At 52.9% G+C, this 14,850-nt stretch overlaps 2 protein-coding genes across 2 annotated transcripts; one reads left to right on the top strand and one right to left on the bottom strand.

Moving 5' to 3' along the window:
* Positions 1-180: 180 nt before the first annotated feature.
* SPOUT1 (SPOUT domain containing methyltransferase 1) lies at positions 181-9,225 on the top strand. The gene is made up of 12 exons (XM_084799360.1): positions 181-318; positions 1,803-1,848; positions 2,251-2,382; positions 4,751-4,910; positions 5,572-5,661; positions 5,750-5,799; positions 5,941-6,071; positions 7,266-7,338; positions 7,432-7,530; positions 7,974-8,076; positions 8,196-8,343; positions 9,087-9,225. The coding sequence occupies exons 1-12, from the start codon at positions 283-285 to the stop codon at positions 9,153-9,155; spliced, it is 1,137 nt and encodes a 378-aa protein (XP_084655486.1). The 5' UTR covers positions 181-282; the 3' UTR covers positions 9,156-9,225.
* Positions 9,226-9,232: 7 nt separating this feature from the next.
* ENDOG (endonuclease G) lies at positions 9,233-11,566 on the bottom strand. Its single transcript, XM_084799361.1, has 3 exons — positions 10,936-11,566; positions 10,100-10,209; positions 9,233-9,571 (listed from the first exon to the last, which is right to left on the bottom strand). The coding sequence occupies exons 1-3, from the start codon at positions 11,425-11,427 to the stop codon at positions 9,283-9,285; spliced, it is 891 nt and encodes a 296-aa protein (XP_084655487.1). The 5' UTR covers positions 11,428-11,566; the 3' UTR covers positions 9,233-9,282.
* Between the last annotated feature and the right edge of the window lie 3,284 nt (positions 11,567-14,850).

The following is a 14,850-nucleotide window of genomic DNA, read 5'->3' as shown; positions in this document are numbered from 1 at the left end:
CCTAAAGTTAATTCCAGCGGGGTCTCCTTACATGGAAGCCAGGGTACCCATCGGAAGGGCCTTACAGGGTTCCGGACAGCACCTGTAGCTAACTCGTTGTCCTGGAGACAGAGTACCATCACTGTAGCCTGAGCATCCGCACCTGGAGTTTTCAGTGCTCCACTGCAGCCTGGCTCCTAGGCCACGCCCTCACGTACGGCTGGGCTTCCGATTGGCCAACTCCGGGGAGGTGTGGCCGGAAGAGGCAAGGCTGATTGGCAGGCGCGTGGTGTCCCGGGAAACATGGCGGAACGACCGAAGAAGCGTCCGTGTGGCCCGGTAGGTGACGGCAGGTGGGATTCCGGGCTAGGCTGGGGAGGTCCGGTGGGTCATCGTGGTGTCAGCCCGGGTCTTCTGCTCCCTCCTCGCTGCTCGCCCGAGGCTTCAGCTCGCGAGGTTAGCTTGGCCGGAGCTGCATCCCTCAGGGCGATGGTGCGCACGCTCCTGAACCCTCTCCTGGTGAAGGAACCAGCCTCCTTAAGGACCCCCAGTAAGCATTAAGGCCAAAGTCTGGGGAAATGTAAAGGCTGCCCTACCCAGTCCTCCCCTTAGGACCCCCATTAAGGCCAAAGTCTGTAAATCTTTTTTTTTTCTTTTTTCTTTTTTTTGGTTTTTCGAGACAGGGTTTCTCTGTGTAGCCTTGGCTGTCTTGGACTCGCTTTGTAGACCAGGCTGGCCTCAAACTCACGGTGATCCGCCTGCCTCTGCCTCCCGAGTGCTGGGATTAAAGGCGTGCGCCACGACGCCCGGCTGTAAATCTTACCTGCTTAAAGAATCCACTTTGTCCCAAGGACAGCCCGCCTGTGCTGAGAGTCCAGTTTAACTCAAGAACAGCAAGTTTGTGTTACAACTTGTGTTTAAAATTTCCACTTTTGGTGGCACTCAGAGGAAGGACAGCAGGTTACCAAGAAGAGACTTGATACCCTATGAGCATATACAGAGGGAGGTAATCCCCCTCAGGAACAGTCATAGGGGAGGGGAATAAGAGGAAAATGGGAGGGAGGGAAGAATGGGAGGATACAAGGGATGGGATAACCATTGAGATATAACAAGAATAAATTAATAAAGGGAAAAAAAAGCCAGAAAGAAAAAAAAATTTCCACTTTCCCAGGAATGTACTTACCCCTCCCAACTAAGTAAGTCCCTAACGCCCCCTGCCACTGATTCAGCCAATCTTCTCCGTAGGTCAACTTGTCCCTCCCATTACCCAACCACGAAACGCCAAGGCTTGTAACTCCCTGCTTATGTCTATAGCACTTACAGCTTTTCTGCCCAAATGCCAACCAACCACATACTGTAAAACTCATTTCTTTGTCTAAAACCTATAAAAGGCCCATGCCTCTGCTTCTCCGGGCCTGCAGCTCAAAAGAGCTGGACAGAACTCGACGCGGCGACTCAATAAATTACTGTGCGTTTGCATCGACAACGGGCTCCGTCTCTTAGTGGGGAACTCTGGGAATAGACTAGAGATCTCTCTAAGGTCTCAGTCTTACACTGGCTTGATTTTTGACTCCTAGGGCGACTTTGTGGATAGACCTGTCCTCTTCTTGCCTCGGTTTCTCCTTTTGCCCCTTGAGAATTCACTCCCTAACTTCCCAGTTGCTCGTGGTGCCGACCTGATTATCAGGCTTTGGACACAGAAAGTCCCCGTGCACTTTCTCCCTGCCTGCTTTGGGAGAGTCTTCTGGCGCAGCAGCCCAGCAGCGATGCTCTCCTCCTAGGTGTGGCCGTTAAGCCTCTGAGTCTTCTTCCTACTCTTCCAGGGTGAACATGGCCAAAGGGTTGAATGGCGAAAATGGAAACAGCAGAGTAAGTAAGAGCTGGTGCTGGGCTGGGAAAGAGTCCTGAACCCTCCCTTCCCCACAGACCACCTAACGCTCCGCCAAACCCTCTCCCAGCCTCAGTGGAGCTGCCTTAACAGCCCATCCTGAGCCCAGGCTGGCCCAATGAGAAGGTACTCTCCTCACTATGCCAAGGCCCTCTCCCTCCATCAATCCTTTTTTTTTTTTTTTTTTTTTTTAGTTTTAAAGATTTATTTTTTTTTATATAGTGTTCTGCCTGACTGCCTGAACGCCAGAGGGCGCCAGATCTCATTACAGATGGTTTGTGAGCCATCATGTGGTTGCCGGGAATTGAACTCACGACCTCTGGAAGAGAGCAGACAGAACCACTGAGCCATCTCTCCAGCCCCCTCCATCAATTCTTTTCCAGAGAAAGAGGAGAAAAAGAAGTGGAAGGACCTCAAGACAATGAAAAAACTGGAGCGGCAGCGTGCCCAGGAGGAACAGGCTAAGCACCAGCGGAAGGAAGAGGAGGAGGCCACTGCCCAGAGGAGCGACCTAGGTAAGCAGCACCCAGGGAGGACACAGTCGTGGCCTGCAGCAGACCCTCCCAGCTAACTTGCCGCACTCCTCTTTTTCTTTGATTTCTCTGCCTCCCTTTTTCTGCCTTTTTCCCCCTCCCTCCCTCTCTGTCTCTGTCTCTGTTTCTCTCTCCCTTTTTGTTTCTTGCTTTCCAGTGAGGGGCTAAAGATGAAACCCAGGGCTGTACACACAGTAGGCAAACATTCTCTCACCAAGCTACCCTCAGCCCAGACCTCTTTGAGCACTTTCAGAGTGCTCCAGTTTTGTTTTCACTTACTTTTTTTTTTTTTTTTTTTTTTTTTGGTTTTTCGAGACAGGGTTTCTCTCTGTAGCCTTCTCTGTCCTGGACTCACTGTGTAAACCAGGCTGGCCTCAAATTCACAGTGATCCCCCTGCCTCTGCCTCCCAAGTGCTGGGATTAAAGGCGTGCGCCACCACACCCGCTGCCCACTTACTTTCATAATGGAAAAAAAAGTCCTTATTTTCCCATTATGTCAAATACATGCTGGAAATGGTACAGAAAACGATGAAGAAAAACTGAGCAGGCTGTGACTGTGGCTTGTTCTAACATTGTGACCAGTGGGAGAGTGAGTCCTGGTCATATGAGAGCTGCGTATGTACGGGGCGACAGCACTGAGTCCTGGTCATGTGCTTCTGGGCCTGGCATTCCTGGCCTCACGTCACGGCCTGAGTGTTCTGTGGCAGCACATTTACCCCGTGCTGCCACACACAGCTGTCATCTCAGCACCCAGGAGGCTGAGGAAGGAGGAGGACAGAGAGTTCACGGGTAGTCCAGGCCAAGTAGTGACGCCCTGTCTTAAACAAAACAGAAGTATCTTCTTTTCATTGGCAGATGGGTGCGAGTGATGTCATTGTACCCTTGTAGAGCCCAGTAGCCACTGGGAGTGTGCTGCCCACGGAGGCACTTGAAGCATCCAGCCAGGGACCCTGGTAATGTTGTCCAAGGGTCACCTTCTTCTGATAAAGAAACCGCAGGAGGGAGAGGATGTGGCAGGCCCTCTACAAGCAGGCAACCGATCTCTTACCTCGCTGTCCCCGCACCTGTGCGGCTACAGGCAGAGCACATGCACGACGCTGCTGGGTGGACACCGTAGTCTTGTGAGCGGCACGAGTGATGGCCCTAGGGCCCTGCTACTTGTCGGCCTTCCATGGTCTGTGGACGTTCATGTCCTTTAGTTGGTGAAGTTTCACATACACATCCCCCCCCCACACTAAAAGCCACGTGTAGACCCCCGTAACATCTAATACAGTGCAATGCCACGTGAGCACTTGTTACTGTGCTAATAACAAGGCCACGACTCCCGCATGGTCAACACAGGTAAAGGGAGTTTTGTTTCTTTTGTTCGTTTGTTTTCTAAATATTTTCAAATGAGTTCAGCATGGTGCCTTACGTCTGTAGTTCTCTCACTCGGGAGGCGGATGCAGGAAGGTCATAGGTTTGAGAGTAGCCTGAGGCCTACAGTAAGACCCCCCCATCTCACAAGAAAACAAAACCCGAGCCACCACACGGCAATTTACACTTGTGTATGTGCGTGCATAAGTACATTTAAATATCTGTCTCTAAGCTGCCTTGATTAAATCCACAGGTGTGGAACCTACAGGGAGATGGTAGACTTGATGCTTCCTGGAGCTTTTATAATATCAAATGCCTATTATATTTACACTGGTTTTTCTCTTTAAGATTTATTTATGGCCGGGCGGTGGTGGTGTACATCTGTAATCCCAGCACTTGGGAGGCAGAGGCAGGTGGATCCCTGTGAGTTCAAGGCCAACCTAGACTCCAGGAATGAGTCCAGGACAGCCAAGGCTACCCGGAGAAGAAACCTTGTCTCAGGAAAACCAAAAAGAAAAATAAAATATTTATTTCTATATTTTACATATATGGATGCATTGTCTGCATGTACATCTGAAAAACAGAAGAAGGCCTCAGATACCACGCAACTCTAGCTATAGATGGTTGTGAGCCACCATGTGGGTGCTGGAATTGATCTCAGGACCTGTGGAAGAACAGCTAGATTTTAGCTGTTCTCATCCACATTTCACAGTAGGTAAACTGAGGTATCTTAGAGCTGAGCCAGGATATGGGTGCAGGCCAAGGCTGCCAACCACCACCTGGCCTGCTCTCTGGGTTGTCTTCCTCTGAGAAGCCTCGATGGCGTTAGTCCATTTCCTGAAGAGGCTCAGGCCAAGAGAAGGGAGCTGGCCCTCGCTTGCTAATCTAAAAATTCCTCCCAGTCAGACAGCTCTTTTACTCTGAGCCATAGAAACATGCAAGGGACATGCACCACCTGTCAGGCTGACTAAGGGACACCCCCTGCCCCTGCTAGGACGGCCTTATACCGTGAGCGTGGCCCTGCCAGGCTCCATCCTGGACAACGCACAGTCACCTGAGCTTCGCACCTACCTGGCTGGCCAGATCGCCAGAGCCTGCGCCATCTTCTGTGTGGATGAGATCGTGGTATTCGATGAGGAAGGCCAAGATACCAAGTGAGAGCCCTGGGGAGAGGGGCGGGCCACCAGGGTTGGCAGTGTCTTTGTCCTGCTCCTTGTCCCCTGCCTGGCTCTTTCAAAGTGCCCTGCCTAACCCTTATTTTTTGTAGGGTTGTGCATGCATACAGAGGACTCTCAGGCGGGTGGGAGGAGCTCAGGCAGCTGCAGTGCCTCTTTTTCTCCTTTGGTGCTAAAAGTTACCTCAGCGTAGGCAGGGTTTGGGCATTTTGTACCTCTGAAGCTATGAGCCACTCCATACTTAGATCTGGTTTTGGTTTTGGTTAGCATTTATTTATGGTGTTTGTATACACACCGGCATGGTTGTAGAGAACCGAAAGAGAACTTAGGCCAGGCAGTGGTGGCGCACACCTTTAATCCCAGCACTCACAAGGCAGAGGCAAGCTGATCATTGTGAGTTCGAGGCCAGCCTGGTCTACAGAGCACGTTCCAGGACAGCCAGGGCTACACTGAGAAACCTTGTCTCGAAAAACAAACAAAAGAAAACAGACAGCTTACAGGAGGCAGGTCAGTTCTCTTTCTTCGTGGGGTTTCTACACATGGAACTTAAAGTTTTCAGGACTGCGAGCAGGAGCCCTTAGTGGGATAAACCATCTCGCCAGCCCAGCACTGGAACCGGGAGCCCTGTCTGTCTTTCCAGGACTGTGGAAGGGGAATTCAAAGGAGTTGGCAAGAAGGGGCAGGCGTGCGTGCAGCTGGCCCGCATCCTGCAGTACCTGGAGTGCCCACAGTGAGTGTGACATGCGGGTGGCCTCACCTTGGATGTGGCTGGAAGGCGCCCTCCCCAGGCAGGTCCTGACAGCTGTGTTCTTCCCCAGGTACCTGAGAAAGGCGTTCTTCCCCAAACACCAGGATCTGCAGTTTGCAGGTATGGCTGCTGCGCCTGGCCTGTTGCTCAGGGCTCATTCTCAGCACTGAGAGGTCATCCAGACCCACTCGTCCTGGAGGGGGAGGCAGGCCTGGGAGTGGAGGCCTCGGGCCTGACATCACCCTCCTCCCCCCTGCTCAGGGATCCTCAACCCCTTGGATAGTCCTCACCACATGCGGCAGGACGAGGAGTCTGAGTTCCGAGAAGGCGTCGTGGTGGACCGGCCCACCAAGGCAGGCCATGGCTCTCTGGTCAACTGTGGCATGAAGAAGGTAGGGACAAGAAGGTGGCTGTGCTACTCCTTGAGGACACTGGCTAGCTATGAAAGACAGGAAGGTCATACGAATGGGGAGACCTAGACGCTAGGCCTGCTGGGAAACACCACTTAATACTAACTGGACATGAGAAGTGCTCACAGGGCTCAAGAGATGAACGCAGAGGGGCTGGAGAGGTGGCTAGAGGCTGGGGGCACTGGCTGCCCTCGCGAAGGACCCGTTAAGTGCCCAGAACCCGTAGGGCAGGTCTAACCCCGCGCTAACTCCAGCTCCAGGGTATCTGGTGCTCTCTTGTGGCCTGTATGTGTCCCAGCACGAACACGATGCACAACCAATGTGTGCAGGCAAAATACCCACACACATAAAGTAAAAATAGGAGATGAAAGCAGAGCCAAACTCACTGACTCTTTTGTCAGTAGTGGTGTGTTTGTTTATTATTTAATTTTTGCTACTGAGATTTAATCATGCTGTCATTGAAGTGTGTTCTCAGCTTTGCTGGATGTGAAGTTAGGTGACATTTTGAGTGTGTGTGTGTGTGTGTGTGTGTGTGTGTGTGTGTGTGTAAATGTGTAGGTTTTGGGCAGTGGGGGCACACACCTTTAATCCTAGCACTCAGAGGCAGGCAGATCGCTGTGAGTTCAAGGCCAGCCTGGTCTACAAATTGAGTCCAGGACAGCCTGGGCTACACAAAATCAGAAAGGAATGCGGGGGGGGGGGGGGGGGATGGGTGGGTAAGTGTACACATGCCAAGGGATGAGTGTGAGGTCAAAGGACACCTTGGCAGGTGTCAGTTTCTCCTCCCACTGTGCGTGGATTGAACTCAGGTCATGGGGCTTGGTGGCAAGTGCCTTTACCTGGTGACCCTCACCAGACCCAAGAGTAGCTCGTATATAGTCTGCCATTCAACAGATGAGGACAGCGAGGCTCACGGCAGTTAGCTGCCCGCCTCAGACCCCTGCCGCATGCAGGAAGCCAGGGCTTCATCTCTGCGTAGGCACTGACTCTCCACAGAGCTCCCGTTTCTGACCTGTGCCCTGTGATCACTGCACTGCATGAACGGTCCTGCTTTGCAGGTCCCACCTGGTGCCAGGAACGGGGTGGTGGGTTGAGCGGGTACCGGCGTTCTCCATGGGATCTGGGAACACGGGCCCGTTGGAGGTGTGGCACTCACTCTCTCCAGCTTCTCTGCAGGAGGTGAAGATTGACAAGAAACTGGAACCGGGACTTCGGGTGACTGTGCGGCTGAGCCAGCAGCAGCTCCCAGGTATCTGGACGCTTCCTGCCCTTCCGGTGGCCTCGCTCGGAGCCTCCTCGCCTCCCTGTCTCTGTGGTCTTCTTAACCTGGTTTATTCCCCAGAATGCAAGACGTACAAGGGAACAGTCGTGTCGTCACAGGACCCTCGCACCAAAGCTGGCCTCTACTGGGGCTACACCGTCCGACTGGCCTCCTGCCTCAGTAAGAACAGACGTTCCTCCCCCGAATGTCCATCTGTCTGTCTTGTAAGAACCACAAGTCAAAGCAGGCTCCCTTCTCTAGTCCTTGGTCTCATCTCTGGTAGCCTGGTCTCCCCGACATCTATGTGAATGCTAAGAACAGGATGGGCTTGGCTCCCATGCATCACTACAGAGGCCAGCACAGCAACCTCACTGTCAATCTGAGACCAGCTTTGGATACCTAAGAGTTGAGACCTTGTCCTCTCAGGACAAGTATCATGGCTACTGAACATTGTCTGGGACCTGGGAGCTCCTTCCTGCCCACCCTGCATGCTCCCCGGCCAAGCTCAACTTGCCAAGAGCAGTAGATGTCTCCTTTACGTGACCTCTCACCCCACATGACCCTGCACCATGCTGGACATAACAGCCAAAAGCAGGACCCCACTGAGCCCGCCCCACCCCCAGGTGCTGTGTTTGCTGAGGCTCCCTTCCAGGATGGGTACGATCTGACCATTGGGACATCAGAACGTGGCTCCAGTGTGGCCTCTGCCCAGCTGCCAAGCTTCAGGTGAGTGCTGTGTAGGGCAGGAACTGGGCCCTGCTCTGCAGGGGACTGGGTACCTGATGCTCTGGGGACCGCCTCCAATGGAACCTTAAAGTCAGTGACTCCCTTCCCCTGGGTACCAGGCATGCGCTTGTGGTGTTTGGGGGTCTCCAAGGGCTAGAAGCTGCAGTGGATGCTGACCCCAACCTTGAAGTGGCTGAACCCAGTGTCCTCTTCGACTTTTATGTCAACACGTGCCCCAGCCAAGGCAGCCGTACCATCCGCACTGAGGTGAGCCACAGCTACAGGCACCCAGTTTTTGTAACCCACCCTAGGTCCCTATTCTAAAGATTTACTTCTGTATTTTTTATCTATGGGTGTTTTGTCTGCATATACATCTGCACATCAGAAGAGGGCATCAGATCCCATGAGACTGCAGGTATAGACAGTTTGGAACCACCATGTGGTTGCTGGGAATTGAACCCAGGACCTCTGGGAAGAGTAGCCAGTGCTCTTAACCACAGAGCCATCTCTTTAGCCCCAGCCTATATAGCTTGTCTGAAGATCTTTACCACAGCATAGTGGCAGGGACTGGCTGGATACACCAGCCATAGGGTTGTAGTCCTGGGCAACTTGTAGTCCTTGGGTCTTAGGTTGAGGGGCTCAGGTGACCTGCCTGTTCCTATTCAGGATCCTAGGTCCCTCCAGGTGTCTCCAACATTTCCATACTGGGGGCGGGGGAGTACCCCACAAGGCCCGGGCATCTGATGGGTACATCAGTCCCTGAGGCTAGCATGAGATGCCGTCCCCATGGGTACTCTGGGGGAGCTCTGTTGCTCCATCAGCCTCAGGGATGGGTGGTGCCTATGCAGGTCCCCAGTCTACCTGTCTCTGAGGCCCTGCCCATGTCACTAATTACTGCCTGCCATCTTATCCTTCCTGGTTCTTGAGGTCGGCCCTGCATGGGGCTGTGAAGACAGAAGCTGGGACAGCAGCCTGGGTACCAGGGTCCCAGCCAACTTCTTCTCTTCCAGGAAGCCATGCTCATCTCCCTGGCTGCTCTGCAGCCTTGTCTCACCCAGGCTGGTTCACGGACCACCTGAGAGCGTTTATGGGTCCAGGATTTAGAGGAAGCAGCAGGAAAGGGAGGCTCACGAGGAGTAGAGATGGTCAAGACATCTCTGGAAATCACCAGCTTTAATATGAGCCTGCCCCAGCGTCTTCAATCCTTTACTGGCACTTGCTGCCATCAGTGATGGCCTTGACGTTTCCAGTTCGAGCCAGAATATTGGGCACGAAGAGCAACCCCGAGGCCCGCTCGATGCTCTCGATGGGCACCAGGAAGCGCTCCAGAGGGAGAGTCTGGTCCACAAAGGCATTGGGCATCACGTAGGACCGCAGCTCGATCTGCCCACTGGTGGCCTCCAGGATCAGCACCTTGAAGAAGTGAGTGGGCACTGCCACGCAGTTCTTCCCAATCACCTGGTACTTCACATAGGCCTTGCCGTCAGCCTCCGTCCTGTGGGCGTGGACAGGAGGCCCAGTCAGATACAAGGCCACCTCTTCCCGGAAGCCCTCCCTGACCTCACTTCCACCAAGCAGTTTGTGTGCTCCGCCTGGTTGCCTCCTTGGGTCTGGGAACTATGGAAGGACACTCACCCTGCTTTTCTGCCGAATGGCTGGCAATAAATGCTGCTAGAGGAATGAGTCCTCTAGACACTGACATTCAGCCATGCACACATGTGCCTACCACCTGTCCCCACTGGCAGTGCCCCAGACAAGCGCCGGTGCCAGGGCCATGGCAGTGGAAACCCCAGCCCAGGGCCTGGTGCTCAGCAGCCGAGTAGCTGATCCGCCGGCGGCTCTGACGCTGTCCCCAGGGGCTCATCTCAGTCCTCTGGCCCAATTGAGGTTGGGGAAGCAATGCTTGAAGCTGAGCAACATGGGTCAGAGGGGTGGTGAGGCAGATTCGGGGCCTAGCACCTGTGGGCTACAGTGGTCGGAGCACAGGAGTTGGGGCCCCGGCAGCCACAGGCCACAGGCTCACCTGGGCAGGAAAAGAGGCCCTGTGCAGACGTAGACATTTTGGTAAGTGCGAGTCAAGCTGCGGCTGTACTTTTCCAGGTTGTTCCAGGCAGTCCGATTGAGGTGTGGCACCTGGGGGGAGAAGCAAGGCTCAGGACCTCACCTGGCACCTTCCGCCATTAGGAATGCCCCAGGACGTAAGATGGCCAAGCACGTGAAGGAAAAAGGCTCAGAGTGGGTCATTCCTTGTTGTAGGGCTGACCAGTGCTAGCCACGCCCCATTTTTAGGCGCTCTAAATCTCTGCTTTCCCCACCTCAAAGGAGGAGGGAGCATTAGTCATTCAGAGACCCCAAGATCCCCTGAGCCTCCCAGACCTCAGGACAAGCTCTAAAAAGAGGGAATGGGGTCGGGTAGTGGTGGCACTCACCTTTAATACCAGCACTCAGGAGGCAGAAGCAGGCAGATGTCCGAGTTCGAGGCCAGCCTGGCCTACAGAGCCAGTTCAGGACAGCTATAGCTACACAGAAAAACCCTGTTTCCATATCAACACCCTGCTGGGAGCAGGTGCAGCTAACGTATCCAGGGTGACAACGTGATTGGCACCAACAGCCCAACTTCGTGCCAGCTGGGTAGACAGTAAGTAGGCCACCTCCTGGGTGAGTAGCTTATTGGCTGGCGTTACGTCAGGCAGAGGGAGGTGGGTGCGCTGCTTCCCACAGGAGGCTGAAGAGAGGTATGCGCCCAGGACTCCGAATAAGTTCAAACCTGTCCGATCGAACGGTTCCTCCCTCCCGCCACCGTGCACCTGTAAAGCCAGACCTAGGCGCTGCAGACAGGTGGCCGGGGCCCGCGGCTACCTGCGGCGCCACGTTGCTCAGGTAGAAGGTGTCATCCATGGCCTTCTGGCTCCAGCGGTGGTTGGCGGCGGCGGCCAGGTGGCCGCGGTCAAAGCCGCTGCCGCGGTAGTCCTCATTGGTGGCGCGGTGGTACGCGTGCACAGAATCGTCCTCGTGGAAGTCGCAGGCCCGGCGGTCGCCGTCGCCGTGGAGCCGGTCCGGCCGCAGCTGCTCCAATACCCAGAGCGCACCGCGCGTGCGCGGGTCGTAGCTGAGCACGTAGGACTCGCGGCTGCGGAGCTGCGCCACACCGGGCAGCCCGTACTTGGCCAGCTCCCCAGTGCCGCCCGCCGGTCCCCCCGGCAGCGCGGGCAGCTCTGCGGCGACCACGGGCAACACCGGCACTCGGCCCAGCAGCCCGGGCGCACTCCCCGCCCGTCGCCGCCACTGCTCTGCCGCCGCGCCCAGCCCCGCGCCCAGCGCCAGGGTCAGCCCGATCTGCAGCGCGCGCATGGCCTACGGGGTACGCTGAGCGCGGCCTGGAGCACGGTACCGGCTATTGCCAAAAGCTAGGGTTCCCCCAGCACCCTAGGTGCGTGTCCTTGTGCCCTTCGGGTGCCCTCTTAAGACGCGGCCTGGGGCGTAGAGCCGCCGTACCCGCTTGCCATTGGTTGCTGTCATGTCTGACTCCGCCTCTGCCCTGGGGAATCTAGTTACTTGAACAGGACTTAACCCCAGATCTGTCAGGCCCCTCCAGTGCACCCAACATCGGGCCACCAAACGAGCCAAGGATTCCTCTAATTGACTGGCAGAAGGACGCAGGTGCAGGCTGTAGCTGCTGACAGCCGCCTGAAACCAAAGCTTTCGAGTAAGGTTATAGAAAAAAGAAAAACAAAACAGGGTAATGGAAGGAAATCATAAAAATACACATATGAAAGTGTTATAGTTAAACTATTTGTGTTTGCTTTTTGGTTCTTCGAGACAGAGTTTGGCTGTCCTAGGACTTGCTCTGTAAACCAGGTTGGCCTTGAATTTACAGAGATTCACCCACTTCTGCCTTCTGAGTGCTTGGGATTAAAGGTGTGTGCCACCATTGCCTGATCTTTTTCGAGAGAGAGGGCTTCTCTGTGTAGCCGTGGATGTCCTGGACTGGCTTTGTAGCCCAGGCTGGCCTTGAACTCACAGAGATCTGCCTCTGCCTCTCTGACTGCTGGGATTACAGGTGTACACCAACCACCATGCCCAACTGCCCCCCCAAAAAAAATAATAATAAAGAAAAAAAAAACCCGACAAAGTTGTGGGTTGGAGATATGGTTCAGCAGTTTAGAGCACCAGTTGCTTTTACAATGGACCTAGATTCAGTTCCCAGAACCTACATGGTAGCTGACAATCATCTGTAACTTCCAAGAATCTAATGGCCTCTTCTGGCCTCCCACACACCCCAAATGTGTGTGTGTGTGTGTGTGTGTGTGTGTGTGTGTGTGTGTGAATGTATGTATGTGTATATATACATATTCCACAGACACACATGCCCACAGGCAAAACACCTTTACAGGCAACAATTTTTTAAAAATATTTATGCATACAGTGCTCTGCCTGCATGTACATCTGTATGCCAGAAGGCGGCACCAGATCACATTGTAGATGGTTGTGAGCCACCATGTGGTTGCTGGGAATCGAACTGAGGACCTCTGGAAGAACAGTCAGTGCTCTTAACCTCTGAGCCATCTCTCCAGCACATAACTTTGTTACTTAAAGAGGACATACTGCTCTGGCAGAGAACCCAAGTTCAGTTACAGGCAGCTCACAATGCCCTGTAACTTCAGTTCCGGGGGACCCCCTGCAGTCTAGGGTGAGGGATTCAGTTCAGCCAACCAAGTGCTTGCCTAGTGTTCACAAAGCCCTGGGCTGATCTGCAGCACTACATACATCCAGTGTGACAGTGTGAGCCGAAGTGGAGAGGCAGAAGATTGAAATGTCAAGGTCACAAGGTAGTGGTGGTGCACACCTATAGTCGCAGCATTCAACAGAGGCACTCTGGCTTTGAGGCCAGCCTGGTCTACAGAGTGAGTTCAGAGCTACACAGGGAAACTATCTCTTAAAAAAAACAAAACAGCAGGTGGTGGTGGTGCACACCTTTAATCCCAGCACTCAGGAGGTAGAGGCAGGTGAATCGGTCTGAGTTTGAGGCCAGCCTGGTCTACAAAGCGAGTCCAGGACAGCCAAGGATACATAGAGAAACCCTGTCTCGAAAAACCTAAACAAACAAACAAACAACAAAAAATCTTTAGAATTAAGCCTCTCTTCTGATAGTCACAGTCCCGGGGCCCTGACTATGCCTGCAATTCAGTGTGAGTTGATTTCTCTACAAGGTGTAGAGATCTCATTTCTCCCGCGTGTGTTGGTTCCTTTGTCAAACACCAACTGGCTGCAGGGGCTGGAGAGATGGCTCAGCGGTTAAGGGCACTGGCTGTTATGCAGACCTAGGTTCAGTTCCCAGTATCCACAAAGCAGTTCACAACTGTCAAGTCCAGTCCCACTGGATCTGGTGCCTTCCTCAGGCCTCCATGGGCACCAGTCACATATAGAACAGGCAGGTAAGCACTCATACACACTGTTTGTTTGTTTGTTGTGGGGTTGTTTTGTTTTTTCCTGAGACAGGATTTCTCTGTGTAGCCCTGGCTGTCCTCGAACTCACAGAGATCCGCCTGCCTCTGCCACCTGAGTGCTAGGATTAAAGATGTGTGCCACCACTGCCCAGCTTTTTGTTGTTGTTTGGCGCTTGTTTTTTTTGTTGTTAAGGATATATTTAAACATGTATACATATGACATATCTGTGTGTGTGTGTGTGTGTGTGTGTGTGTGTGACATTCATGTTTTTTCTGAAGATTTCATGTTTTGGCATGTACACTTATATTATTACACAGGCACTTAAGTTTTTAAAATAAATCTTTTGCTGGGTGGTGGAGCACGCTTTTAATCCCAGCACTTGGGAGGCAGAAGCAGGTGGATCTCTGTGAGTTCGAGGCCAGCCTGGTCTTCAGAGTGAATTCCTGGGGCCTGGAGAGATGGCTGAGGTTAAGAGCACTGCGTGCTCTTCTGAAGGTCCTGAGTTCAATACCATCCTGGCTCATAAACATCTGTAATGAGATCTGGTGCCCTCTTCTGCCATGCAGGTGTCCATGCAGGCAAAACACTGTATATATAATAAATAAATAAATAAATCTTAAAACCCATTTAAAAACTATACCCTGATGAACAATAAGTAGGGAACAGAGTGAATTCCTGGGTTTCACGGAGAAACACTGTCTCAAAACCAAACCAAACACAACAAAAATTTAAAATCAAGCACACGAACTATGCCTGTCTTGGGCTGTCTGCCCTGTGGTTGGTGTCACGTGTTTCTCTCAGCGTCAAGCTGTTTTGATTAGCACAAGCTACTATGGTGGCCTCTAGCTTTGTCCTTTTAGGTCACAATTATGTTGGGTACCTGGGATGTTTTATGGTTCCCTAACATTTTTTCCTTTTTCTGTGAAAAATAACATCGGAATTGTGTGTGCATGTGTGTTAGGAACCTAACCCACAATCTCAGGCAGGTTAAGCAAATACTTTGCCACTGAGCTACACCTCCATGAAAGGGTAATTTTATTTCAGTCCCTACTCACTATGTAGTCCCAGAAAGACTGGAACTCACTACAGACCAGACTGCTCTCATATTTGCCAGGATCCTCTTCACGGGGTGCTGGGATCACAGGTGTGTGCCACCACACTTGGCCACACTGGTTTTGTTTTTTCGAGACAGGGTTTCTCTGTTATCTTGGCTGTCCTAGACTGGCTTTGTAGACCGGGCTGGTCTCAAACTCCCACACTGGCATTTTGATAGGGACTACATTCACTCTATATTAAGTCTGTGACACTTAATGGTCCTTCCAACCT

Source organism: Acomys minous, assembly GCF_964271855.1.
Source record: "Acomys minous genome assembly, chromosome: 10".
NCBI classification, from domain to species: domain Eukaryota; kingdom Metazoa; phylum Chordata; class Mammalia; order Rodentia; family Muridae; genus Acomys; species Acomys minous.
Note: the sequence above shows the minus strand (reverse complement) of the source record. Positions and strands in the feature narration are given on the sequence as shown.